Below are 13,211 nucleotides of genomic sequence, written 5' to 3'. Positions count from 1 at the left end.
TGTTCTTAAAATTACTCTTTTTTTAAGTTTGATCTTTCAGCAATAATGCTGTTGCATTTGTTGTGAAATTGCATCATTTGTGATTCTCAATCTCACGGACTTTACACAGATATACCTATTCCTCTCTGTCAAGGCTCCTCCTCATCTGATCAGCCATCACTGACACTCATCCTCAACTTAATACAATGTCACACTGAACCCTCGCAGTGGCTGGGATTTTACACTTTGCCAGCATTCCTACCCCCCACCTCCCACGCCACCCTCCACTCAGCACAAATCTGGGACCCGCTCTGCTGGCTTGCCCTGCAGCCACTTAATGGCCAGCAAGCAATTAAATGGATCAAGGTGGGCCTACTGCCCACTGGGAGTAAGTCCCACCTCCAAGAGCTGCCAACCAATTAAATGACTGGCAGCTCTCTGGTCCCAGCAGTACCTCAAGGTGGCCACATCCAATCCCCAAGGAAGATTGTCACTGGAGCCAGGCATTGAGTGAAGTGGAGGGATGTCATCAGCATCTGCAAGAGAGGCAAGGGATTTGGCAGGAGTAAGGTAGGGTGGGGCCCAGGATACACAGGCCAGGAAGGTGGGGAAACGTTAGGGGGAAAGAGCTCGTGTCGGGGAGGGGCCTCCAATGGGTTCAGGAGACCTTTAAAGGAGATACCCCTCCTTGCCCACCACTTGCCTGAGGAGTGAAAGTTGCTGAGCTCCAAATCTGACACTAGTCTCACCCCGCTATAGCAGGGCAGGAAGAGTCCTTAAATAGCCATTAATTGGCCACTTAAGGGACTCAACTGATCTAAGCTGCAGAGGGGTGGGGTGGACAGGTAGGCATCTGAAATGGCACCTATGGCATTGCACTCAATTTTACACCCCTGCCTGCCTGCCAACCTGCCCCTGGAGGAGTGTAAACTGCAGTCATGTGACTTTCCACAAATGTTATCCTTCCATCCTCTCAAAACATTCCAGCTCTCAAAAACACAAGAGATAGGAGCGGAAATAGACCATATAGCACATTGAGCCTACGCCACCACTTAACCACTGATCTTGGGCTTTAATTGTATTTTCTCACCTGCTCCCATATTCCTTAAATCCCTGAGACACCAAAAATTTGTATATCCCAGCCTGAAATTTAATCAATAATGGAGCATCAACAACCCTCTGAGGTAATGAATTCCAAAGATTCACAGCCCTTTGAGTGAAGAAATTTCTCCTCATCTCAGTCCTAATTGATCGAACCCTTATCCTGAGACTGTGCCCCTGTGCTTTAGATTCCCCAACCAGGGAAACAACCTCTCAGTGCCTATCCTGTCAAGCCCCTGCAGAATCTTAAGATAAAAGCAAAATTCTGCGCTTGCAGAAAATCTGAAATAAAAACAGAAAATGCTGGTTAAAGTCAGGTCTGGCAGCATCTGTGGAGAAAGAAACAGAGTTAACATTTCGAGTCTATATGACTCTTCTTCAGAGCTAGAAGACTTTTGCCAGCATTTTCCCTTTAGAATCTTGTATGTTTCAATGAGATCACCTCACATTCTTCGAAACTCCAGAGAATATAACCCAAATTTATTCAGCCTCTTATTATAGTTCGACCCTCTCATCCCAATTTTCTCACATGTAAGTCTCTTCTTTCTCTCTTTGCAGGAGAAGTGAGAACAGGAAGAGGCAGAAAACCATAGGTGGCCCTCCAGTTATCTCCATGCAAGCCTTTCTATTGTTTCAAGGAACCATTCCTTGACTCTTTGGAGGTGCAAAGAGCCGTTGGAGATGTTACTGATGTATTTTGCAGCAGCTTCCAAAATAACTTGCATAGACATCCATGAAAACTTTCCAGTGTTAACATACCAGCATGAATGAAGTGGAATCCCTTCCAACTGACAAAGACTGCTGGTTGATTTGACAGCACCTTGATTGTCACATGCATGCAGAATTTGACTCCCTGTGTCAGTGGAAATCCAGCCACTGCAGCATAAGCATGAGTCCTCTGGTTCTGACTGGTCTCATCAGTTGCAAAATGGTGGCACTGACAAACACATTTGGGCAGCAGATTGAGAAATTTGCAGATGTCACCAATAGATCACCAGAAGTTGCTGGAAGTGATGAAATTCAGGATCCAGCTGCTCTGTCCTGTGGAGTAGCATGTGGTTGAGGCAGAGCAGCGTGGTAGTGTTGTGGTGTTGTCACCAGACTCGTAATCCAGAGACCCAGGGTAATGCTTTCGGGACCAGGGTTCAAATCCCACCATGACACTCAGTTGTGTCAAACCTCTACAAAGTCTAAAAGGAATGAAACTGAACAGACCAGTCAGCATCAATCTGGGCACCAGAAATGACAACGACAAACTCAGCCTTGTCTACCCTTCAAAGTCCTCCTTGCTAACATCTGGGGGTTTGTGCCAAAATTGGGGGAGCTGTGTCACAGACTAATAAGGCAACAGCCAGACAAAGCCCAGATAATGTCCCAGACACCATCATCATCATCCCTGGGTATATCCTGTCCCACCAGCAGGAGAGGCCCAGCAGAGGTGGCGGTGTACAATCGGGAGGGAATTGAGGGAGTCCTCAACATCAACTCTGGAGCACATGAAGTCTCATGGCATCAGGTCAAAGATGGGCAAAGAAACCTCCCGATGATTACCACGTACTGTCTCTCCTCAGCTGATGAATCAGTACTCCTCCATGTTGAAAACCACTTGGAGGAAGTACTGAGGAGGGCAAGGACGCAGAATGTACTCTGGGTGGGGGACTTCAATGTCCATCACCAAGAGTGGCTTGATAGCACCACCACAGATCGAGATGGCCGGGTCCTAAAGGACATGTCTGCTAGACTGGGTCTGCAGCATGTGGTGAGGGAACCAACAAGAGGGAAAAAACATACTTGACCTCATCCTCACCAACCTGCCTGCTGCAGATGCATCTATGACAGTATTGGTAGGAATGACCAACCTACAGTCCTTATGGAGACAAAGCCCTGCCTCCATCGTGTTGTGTGTCACTACCACCATGCTAAATGGGATAGATTTCGAACAGATCTAGCAACTCAAGACTGGGCATCCATGAGGCGCTGTGGGCTATCAGCAGCAGCAGAATTGTACTCAATCACAATCTGTAGCCTCATGGCCCAGTATATCCCTCATTCTACCATTACCATTAAGCCAGGGGATCAATCCTGGTTTAGTGATGATGCAGGAGGGCAGGCCAGGAGCAGCACCAGGCATCCCTAAAAATGTGGTGCCAGCCTGGTGAAACTATAACACAGGGCTACATGTGTACCAAACAGCATAAGCAGCCAGCGATAGGAAGAACCAAGCGATTCTACAACCAACAGATCTGATCTAAGCTCTGCAGTCCTGCCACATCCAGTCATGAATGGTGGTGGACAAGTAAACAACTCACTGGAGGAGGAGGCTCCACAAATTTCCTCATCCTCAGCGATGGGGGGGGGGGGGGCCCAGGACATCAGTGCAAAAGATATGGCTGAAGCGTTTGCAACCATCTACAGCCAGAGATGCCAAGTGATGATCCACCTAGGCCTCCTCCAATGGACCGCAGCATCACAGGTGCCAGTCTTCAGCCAACTTGATTCAATCCATGTGATATTAAGAAATGGCTGAAGGCACTAATACCGCAAAGGCTATGGCCCTGACAATGTTCCAGAAATAGTACTGAAGACTTGTGTTCCAGAACTTGCCGTGCCCCTCACCAAGCTGTTCCAGTATAACTACAACACTGGCATGCATCCAGCAATGTGGAAAGTTGTCCAGGTATGTACTGAACACAATGAGCAAGAATAATACAAGCTGGCCAATTGCAGCCACATCGGTCTACTCTTGACATTAGTACAGTGATGGAAGGGGTCATCAACAGTGCTATCAAGTGGTACTTGCTTAGCAATAACCTGCTCACTGATGGTTAGCTTGGGTTCCACCAGGGCCACTGAGCTCTTGATCTTATTCTTGGTTCAAGCATGGACAAAAGAGCTGAACTCCAGAGGTGAGGTGAGAGTGACTGCCTTTGACATCAAGGCAGCATTTGAACGAATGTAGCATCAAGGAGGCCAAGCAAAAGTGGAGTCAATGGGAATCAGAGGGAAAACTCTCCGCTATTTTGGTGTCATACCTGGCATAAAGGATGATGGTTGTGGTTGTTGGAGGTCAATCATCTCAATTCCAGGACATCACTGCAGGAGTTCCTCAGGGTAGTGTCCTAGGATCAGCATCTTCAGCTGCTTCATCAATGACCTTCCTTCAATCATAAGGTCAAAAGTAGGGATGTACGCTGATGATTGCACAGTGTCCAGCACTATTCACAACTCCTCAGATACTGAAACAGTCCATGTCCAAATGCAGCAAGATCTGGACAATATCCAGGCTTGGGCTGACAAGTGGCAAGTAACATTCACGTCAAACAGTGCCAGGCAATGATCATCTCCAACAAGAGTGAATCTAACAATCGCCCCTTGACATTCAATCGCTGAATCGCCCACCATCAACATCCTGGGGGTTACCATTGACCAGAAACTGAAGAGGACCAACCATATAAATACTGTGGCCATAGAGCAGGACAGAAGCTAGGAACCTGCAGTGAGTAACTCACCTTCTGACTTTCCAAAGTCTGTCCACCATCTGCAAGGCACAAATCAGGAGTGTGATGGAATACTCTCCACTTACCTGGATGAGTGCAGCTCCAAAAACACTCAAGGAGCTTGACACCCTCCAGGATAAAGCAACACACTTGATTGGCACCCCATTCAAAAACATTAATTCCCTCCGCCACTGACTCACAGTGACAGCAGTGTGTACCATTTATAAAATGCACTGCAGGAGCTCACCATGGCTCCTTCAACAGCATCTTCCAAACACATGACCACAACCATCTAGAAGGACAATGGCAGCAGACACATTGGAACACAACCACCTGCAAGTTCTCCTCCAAGCCACTCACCATCCTGACTTGGAAACATATCGCTGTTCTGTCACTGTCACTGGGTCAAAATCCTGGAACTCCCACTCTAACAGCACTGTGGGTGTACCTATTCCACATGGACTGCAGTGGTTCAAGAAAGCAGTTCACCACCATCTTCTTAAGGGCAACTAGGGATGGGCAATAAATGCTGGCCTAGCCAGTGATGCCCACATCCCATAAATTAATTTTGAAAAGCTGCTGATGGTGTTGCTGGCACTTCAATTTCACCTAGGCCTGAATCTTCTGGTTGACGTGCGGGAGTAGGTCCCACTCGCCAATGCGTAAGATGACGCGTGGTGACGTCGGGCGTGCATCCCGACATCAATGATCGTCATTCAGATCTTCAGTTCAGTAGGCGTGCACCGGAGTCGGCTGCGCACTTGCCGAACTGTCAAAGGCTTATTAAGGCCATTTAAAAACTAATTAAAAGATTTAATGGATCTACCCATCAACCTTAAGGTTGGTGGGCAGGCAAAGAGCCCAGGAGGCCTTTGCATTTATCATAAAATCTCATCCAGGGTGGGATGAGGCTTCATGAAGGATTTATAAATCAAATAAATTTTTTAATTAAAGTTCATTGACATGTCCCAGCTCACGTGACACTGTCACATGAGAAGACATGTCTGAAATTCTTTTTTTCTTTATTTAAACTTTTCATAATGAAATTAAACTCCCTGAGGCAGCTCTGTGCCTCAGGGAGATTTCTGCACTCTTACGCGTGCATGCGCACAAAAGCGCAGGCCCAGACACAGCCTCTTCGCCCCCACCTGCACAGGGAGTGCTTCTGGGTGCACGTCACACTGGGCGGGCCTTAATTGGCCCACCCACATAAAATGGCAGCACGCAGCTGATCTCAGGAGACGATCGCCTGTGTGCCTGCCCGCACCCGCTCCCACTCAGCCCCGTGCAACCCCCCCCCCCCCCCCCACCCCACCGACAGGGAGAAAATTCTCCCCATAGTTATCAATCCCAGTCATGCTCTCAACTTGTTGACTCCAGTCAGTTTCACAAAGCATGAGAAAGCCATGTGATGGCTGTTAAAGCCAGAATGCCCGCTTAAATCTTAATTCAGCTGCTCATTAATATATCCACATATCAACCCACCACCTCCAAAAGCATGCCGGTTAAAGGTGGAAGTAGTGAGTTCATGTTAGTTTTGGCACGCCAGCATCATCACTCTTCCAAGTTAAATTTCAAACCTATGATTTTGCTGCAAATAGCATGCGGTGGAAATCTTCCCAAATATTTAAATTTACTTGCCAGTTTTCTGCAATATTTAAGCACCTTTATGTACTTATGTCATGGCACAGGCTTTTCTAATTGAGTGGCAAGACACAGGTTGTGTTTTTGAACTCCTCCATGGCAAGTCAGACATTTGATTTCCCTTCTCAATTCACAAAATTTGTAGACTCATACAGCACAGAAAGAGGCCAATTGGCCAGCCATGCCTTTACCATCTCTAAAAGAACCAATTGGTCCCAATCCTCTGTTCTTTTTCCCTAGCTTTTCTTCTTTTAAGTATACATCAAATTCCCTTTTGAAATGTCATATTGAAGTTGCTTCCCCACCATTCTTTCAGGAAATGCATTCCAGATGACAACAACATGCTGAATAAAAAAAATAATTTTTCCTCATCCTCCAACTAGCTTTTTTGCCAACTATCTTAAATCTGTGTCCTCTGGTTAGCAATCCTCCTTCCAGAGAAATCAGTTTCTCCTGAACTACTCTATCATAACCCTCAATGTTGAACACCTTTATTAAATCTCCCTTTAAATTTCCTCACTCTAAGAAGGGCAACAACTTGCATTTATATAAAACCTCTATTGTAACAAAACTTCCCAGAGCAATGCCAATAAATTGATACCATTTTGATACTGAGTCAAAGAATGAACCATCAGGACAGATGGCCAAAACTTTGGTCAAAGAGGAGTTCTAAGGAGAATCTTAGAGAAGGAGAGAGAGGTACAGGCGGGGGGATTTAGGGAGGGGATTCCAGAGCTTAGGGTCCACTGAATGAATGACCATCACTGCTGGGGTGATGGAAATCAGGCATGTGCAAGAGACCAGAATTTCAGGAGCATAGAGGGTTTAAAGGTGCGTAGGGCTGGTGGAGATCACAGTGTCAGGGAGGGGCAAGGCTATGGATGTTGTTGAAAGCATTAGGATTTTAAAATTGAGGTGTTGTCAGACCAGGAGCCAGTGTAGGTCAGCAAGAATAGGGCTAGTTAAACTAAAGGCAGCAGAATATTGGATAAGCACAAGGTTAGGCAGGGTGAAAGACAGATTGGTCAGGGAAGCACTGGCAAAGGCATGTATGAGGGTTCAGCAGATGAGCTGAGACAGGACTGGAGGTAGTCTTAGTTACTGAGTGGATATTGGGTAGAAGCTCACCTCGGGGCCAAACACAACACCAAGGTTGCAAATAGTCTGGCTGAGCTTCAGACAGTTGCCAGTAGTGTAAAAGATGGCCAGAGAATGAAGTTTGTGGCTGGTACCAAAGACAATGGTTTCAGTCTTGCCAATATTTAGTGGAAATAATTTCTACTCATCTAATATAAGGTATTCGACAAGCAGTGTGACATATCAGAGGCAGCAGAGAAGTTGAGTGCTGTCAGCATACATGTGAACCTGATGTATTGTTTTTGAAAGTATCACTGAGGGGTAGAATGTAGATGAGAAATAGAAGGTAGTCAAAGATAGATCTTTGGGGGACTCCAGAAATTAATGGTGGGGAAGTGGAAAGAGAAACCACTACAGGTGATTCTCTGGTTATGGTTAGATATACAAAAATGGTACAAAGCAAGGGCAGTTCTACTCAGCTGGACATCAGAGAGGTGAAGAACAGGATGGTATGATCAACAGTGTTGAAAGCAACAGACCGACTGGAAAGGATGAGGAGGAACAGTTTAATCAGTCATATCACAAAGAATGTAGTTTGTTACTTTCAGTAGTTTCAGTACTACTTTAGGGCTGGAAATGTGATTGGACAGACACAAACATAAAATTTAGGAATTAGGAAATTCCTAAATTTAGAAAGTTAGGAAAGATGGAAACAGATTTTGGAGACAACAACATATCCAAGGGCTTTGGATAGGAAAGGGAGGTTCGAGATGGGGTGATAGGTTTTCAGGAACAGAGGGACCACTGGTGGGTTTTTTGAGGAGAGAAGTGATGATGACAGATTTAAAGTTGGGGTTGGCAGAGGAAACTGTGCGAGAGAGTGAAGTGTGGGAGAGTGCGGTAATGTAAACAGTGCGGGAGAGTGAACCATTAAAATATCAGCTACCATGGGGCCCAGGAAGGGAATTTGAGTGGTCAACACTTTGGACAGGATAAAATTGAGGGAGGTAGATCTCCTGAACTAAATGAGCCTGAAGAGAGAAAAACAGGAAATTAATAGAACCTAAAGAAATACATGATTTCAGGGCAGCAGGGAACAATCCTAGCTTCTCTAGTTTCTCCACATAACCATATTCCTTCATCCCTGGTATTTCTCTGCACCATCTCCCTCTTTTTCAAAGTGTGTTTACCAGAATTGGACACAATAGTCTACTTAAGGACTAACCAGTGATTTGTTGAACTTTTTAATTTGGAATTTATCAAAATTAATAATTGTCATGTTAGCAGTGAAACACGTTTCCATTTTTAGGCACATACTGTAGGCATCAAACAGGTACAGGAATCTTTAAATGTAGAGTAAAATAATTAAACACTAAGAACAGCATAAATGTTGTAATACCATGATATTCTCATTCTCAGCCCAGTCACCCTTGTAATTTCTCTGTTCTGGCTCTTTGCTAGAGCACTTTAACATTAATTCCACTGCCCTGCTCTCTTAAAATAGCCTTGAATCTTTCCCAGCATCAAATAATTTCCCAGTCCTCCCTTAAAAGATGCTCTGATCTCTGGCTGAAACATTCCCTTGGCACAGCAGTTCACACTCAAACATTAAAGATATTTCTCTTCACGCTTGTAGCAAAGTTTAAATTGATGAGCACCATGCAGCCCCACCATCCCCAACCCCAGCTTTGTCACAGACTCCCAAACCAGAGGAAATAGTATTTTCCTATTCATTGCAAATACTCTTCACAATTTTAAAATCCTTTGCTATGTCTCATCTTAGCCTTCACCACTCCAGTGGAATGAATCCCAGTATTTTAAGTATCTACTCATAAATATAGTTTCCCATCATTGGTACTAACCTGGTGTATCTACACTTTCTATGACTTTAATGTAATCAAAAGCTGCACAGAACACTCTAATTGTGATCCATCAGAAGTTTTATATAATTGACCATTAATTCTTTATTCTTGTGCTCCATTGTCTGACCTGAGACCCAAAATGTCTCTGGCCATTTCAGGCCTTTACCTACCTACACATACACTTTCAGAGAATTATACATTTGAATGCCTATTGTGAATGGGCCATGAAATGAAACATAACAAAATTACACAGACACCATTTTATCTAAAATCATATCATCATCATAATATCATTTAATGATTTTCTAATGCTAATTTCTTCAGAACACACAGCGTCTTTAAACTTTTCCTAGTTCTGCTTTTAAAGCCAAGCGCTTTTAAATCTTAATCCCATTTTTTACAGCAATTTATTCACTTAATTAGCCTAAATCCTTTAGATATCAGTGATTAGTCTAACTTATAATTTATATTAAAACCTATCATCAAATGTTCTTAGTTTTTGCCCACTAAAAATCATTAGCTAATCAAAAAACAATTCTCCCAAAATGAAAGATGCTTGTTTCAGAAAAATGCTACATTTGTGCAAAATGGAAGTTATTTCTGAATCAATATGGAAAAAAAACAGGTGGTCTCTGCATACAACAGAAAGAGGGTGGCAGCACCCCAAAAATCCCAGTGACACACTTACTATCCTATTTACACTTTGATACTTTGGATGGGATTTTCCAGCCCCACCTGCCACCAGGGTTGTCTGGTCCTGCCGAAAGTCAATGGAATTTTGGCTGGACATCTGAATCTCCCGTGGTGGATCCCTCCACAGGGCTGGAAAATCCCAGCCTTTGATTCCACTTACAGGTATTTTTGTTGGAATGTTTTCCAGGGCAACTCAGGAACCGTTCTGTTTCAAGCAAGAGCCTATTGCTAATATGCTAATACAACAGTAACTTGTACTTATATAGCACCTTTAACATAAAATATGCTGAGGTGCTTCACAGAGTGTTATAAAGCAAACTTTGACACAGAGCTGTATAAGGCAATATTAAGACAGATGGCCAAAAGCATGATCAAAGAGGTGGGGTTTATGGTGTCTCATAAAGGAGAAAAGAGAGGTCGAGACGAAGAGAGGTTTAGAGAGGGAATTCCAGAGCTTAGAGCCTAGGAAACTAAATGCACATCCACTAATTGTGGATGAATTAAAATCAGGGATGCTCAAGAGGCCAGAATCAGATGGGTATATTTATCTCAGAAGTTTGTGGGGCTGGAAGAGATTACATAGATAAGGAGGGGCAAGGCCGTAGAGGGATTGAATAACAAAGATGAGAATTTAAAAATTAAGGCATTACTTAACCAAAAACCTGTGTACTTAAGCGAGCACAGAGGTGATGGGTGAACAGGACTTGGTATGAGTGAAGACACGGCAGCAGAGTTCTGAATGACCTCAAGTTTATGGAAGGTGGATATGGAAGACCAGCCAGCAAGGTGCTGACATAGTCAGGTCTACAGGTAACAAAGACATAGATGAGGGTCTGCAGAAGATGAGCTGAGGCAGGGCAGTATCGAGCGATTTTACAGAGGTGGAAATAGGCAGTCTTGGTGATGGTGTGGATATGTGGTCAGAATTGTGCTCCAATGACATTCACACAACGCAAACACAATTTTGAGGTATTGGTGAAGCATGTAGTGGACACAATCTTCCCATTGGTACCAGACATAAAGTGGCCTAACGCATTCAGAAAAAAGTTAGATTCCATTATTTTTTTTTAAAAGGTTTTTGTATGGACAGGTGGGGTGTGCATCCCCTGGCCCATGGAAATCTTTTGGCCCATATAAATAACCTGCACAGCAATGGCCTGCATACATAACTTGCCAGAAAAACCTGTGGCTCAGCTCCATGATAGAACTCATGGAATTCCCAACCAGTCTCCTATCTGGCAAGCCGCCTGTGAGTACTTGCAGCTTACTGCTGATAGGCAAGAGAGACCTGGCAGGACCCTCAGTGCAAGCATATCTTTTGCCATTAGTCTGTTGTCTGCCCAAACTTAAAATCTCCCCTTAATTGTCTATTAAGGTTTAATAATACATTCCAATGTGATTTCACAAAGTGATATATTAATCTGTTGATATGTTAATTTTCCAAATGTTGCCCCTTGTTGCTTCCCAATGTCTTAGAATCTTGAATCTGTGAACATTTGTAAATGAAGTAATAGGGGAGCAAAAATTGGCTATTCTTCCCGAGAAAAAAAATAAAAAAATAGTAAATTTACTTACAGATTCGAAAACCTGATTTAGACACAGGCCCATAACCATTTTCGCTGTAAAGGGTGGTTGGGTCACCTTTCTTACAATTGTTGTAACACTTTCCATTTGTACACAGGCGTTTGCAAATAGTTGGCGTGAAGACAATTTTTATTGTTCCTATACTGGTGGTCAGATTTGCTCCTGCAAGAAATAATAATACAGCAAATAAGCAAAGAAGCATGAACTTGAAAATTATCGTTGGTCCAGAGCTTTGACGTTGTTGGAGCCAAATTGAGAGAATTAGATTTTGTGCAGAAACAGTTGTTATGCAACAAAGTAGCTGACAGATATCTCACAGGACCAAGGACTGGATGGCGTGTAGCCAGTTTAGATTGGGCTCTGCTCCAAGCAGTTATCATGGTGATGAGGTATAGGGCGTGTGGAATGTTGAGTAAGGATGGCACATTGTCAAATTGTACCAAATCTATGTAAGGCATTGGACAAAAGACAACATTTTCTGGTTACTATTCCCAAATGTGAGGAATTCAAGGCTATCAGTGGATTAATTAAAGGCTATCAGTGGATTAATTAAAGGTCTCTCAAAATAGAATCCAAGTTCAACATTACTAGTTCTTATGCAAAGAACTGTTTCCTCAGAACAGTCCAGCTGTTCATAAATTAAATTTGAGTCAAATGGAATGTGGACATTTGAACTGACCCAATCACAGTTAAGTCCTCTGAAATTGTATGGTTTTATGCCAATGTACTTGCTATTTCTGACCAATTGATAATAATGAACCACATGTTTTATTCATCTTCTTAAAATATGAATGAAAAGGGAGAAGACAATCTTTATACCTGCTGCTTCTGGATAACCAAAGCATTAGTTTTATATGAACAACAGTGGACAGTATATTCCCACAGAAGATTTCTATTACTTTTCTAATGCTTTTTTGATAAAAATCATGTGTACATGCATAATGATATGTTTTTATCTTCATTGGTTTATAATTGTTACCTTTATTTGCAATAACTATATTTAAAATATATGCCACAATATGCAAATACAGATGGAGCTTTTATTTTGAAGTAGACAATATCAATTTGAGTTTCCAAAAAGCAGTCAGTTCCAGCTTTAATGACAGATGTGCTGAAACAAACAGCATGGAAGTGACTATTTTTAGTGAACTTAGAATAACCAATAAGAAATCATGGGACAAAATTTTCTGCTCTAAAGACTAGGTGTGGTAGTGGGTGTAAAAAGCGGTGCGTTTCCCACTGGTCAGCATGGCAGGTTTCTGTGCCAGATTGCCGCTTTACAGCTCATTATACATGCATGAACAAGAAGTATATGATCTCTTGTGGTAGAGCGGACTGGCATTCGTCCGCCCTGCCTTGATCTCATCAGACCATCTTTCCAGGCGTCATAATTAAACCACAGCCATGCACATCATTCACTCTCTGCAGCCCAGAACTGGTCATGGCAAGTTTGGCCCCAAAAGGTAAGCAGTCTACTGCCCCCAAGTTCAGCAACAAAGCGCTTCGGACACTTCTCAACGCAGTTGAGGAATACCGGACACACTTTACCCCTGTGATGCCAGCTTGGGAACAGATTTCCAGGGTGGTCGGTGCCAACGCTCCTCAGAGGAGGGCCACCATCCAGTGCAGGAAGAGGATGAATGACCTCATCTGCTCCACCAGGGAATTCAACCTTCTCCTCACTCTCAACTCACAATCTCAAAGCCCATCAGGCATTCGCAGGGTTGTAGTCCACCAGGATCTCACACACTACCAGCACAAGTGACATCACCAC

General features: G+C 43.6%; 1 protein-coding gene across 1 annotated transcript in view; it reads right to left on the bottom strand.

Moving 5' to 3' along the window:
- LOC121292264 (latent-transforming growth factor beta-binding protein 2-like) overlaps nt 1–13,211 on the bottom strand; it is a 658,547-nt gene that overhangs the window by 480,466 nt on the left and 164,870 nt on the right. Inside the window, exon 5 of the mRNA XM_041214068.1 lies at nt 11,429–11,599. Within this exon, the coding sequence (XP_041070002.1) occupies nt 11,429–11,599 (171 nt within the window). The remainder of the gene's footprint in view (nt 1–11,428; nt 11,600–13,211) is intronic.

Source organism: Carcharodon carcharias, chromosome 20 (assembly GCF_017639515.1).
Source record: "Carcharodon carcharias isolate sCarCar2 chromosome 20, sCarCar2.pri, whole genome shotgun sequence".
Classification (NCBI taxonomy): Eukaryota; Metazoa; Chordata; class Chondrichthyes; order Lamniformes; family Lamnidae; genus Carcharodon; species Carcharodon carcharias.
Note: the sequence above shows the minus strand (reverse complement) of the source record. Positions and strands in the feature narration are given on the sequence as shown.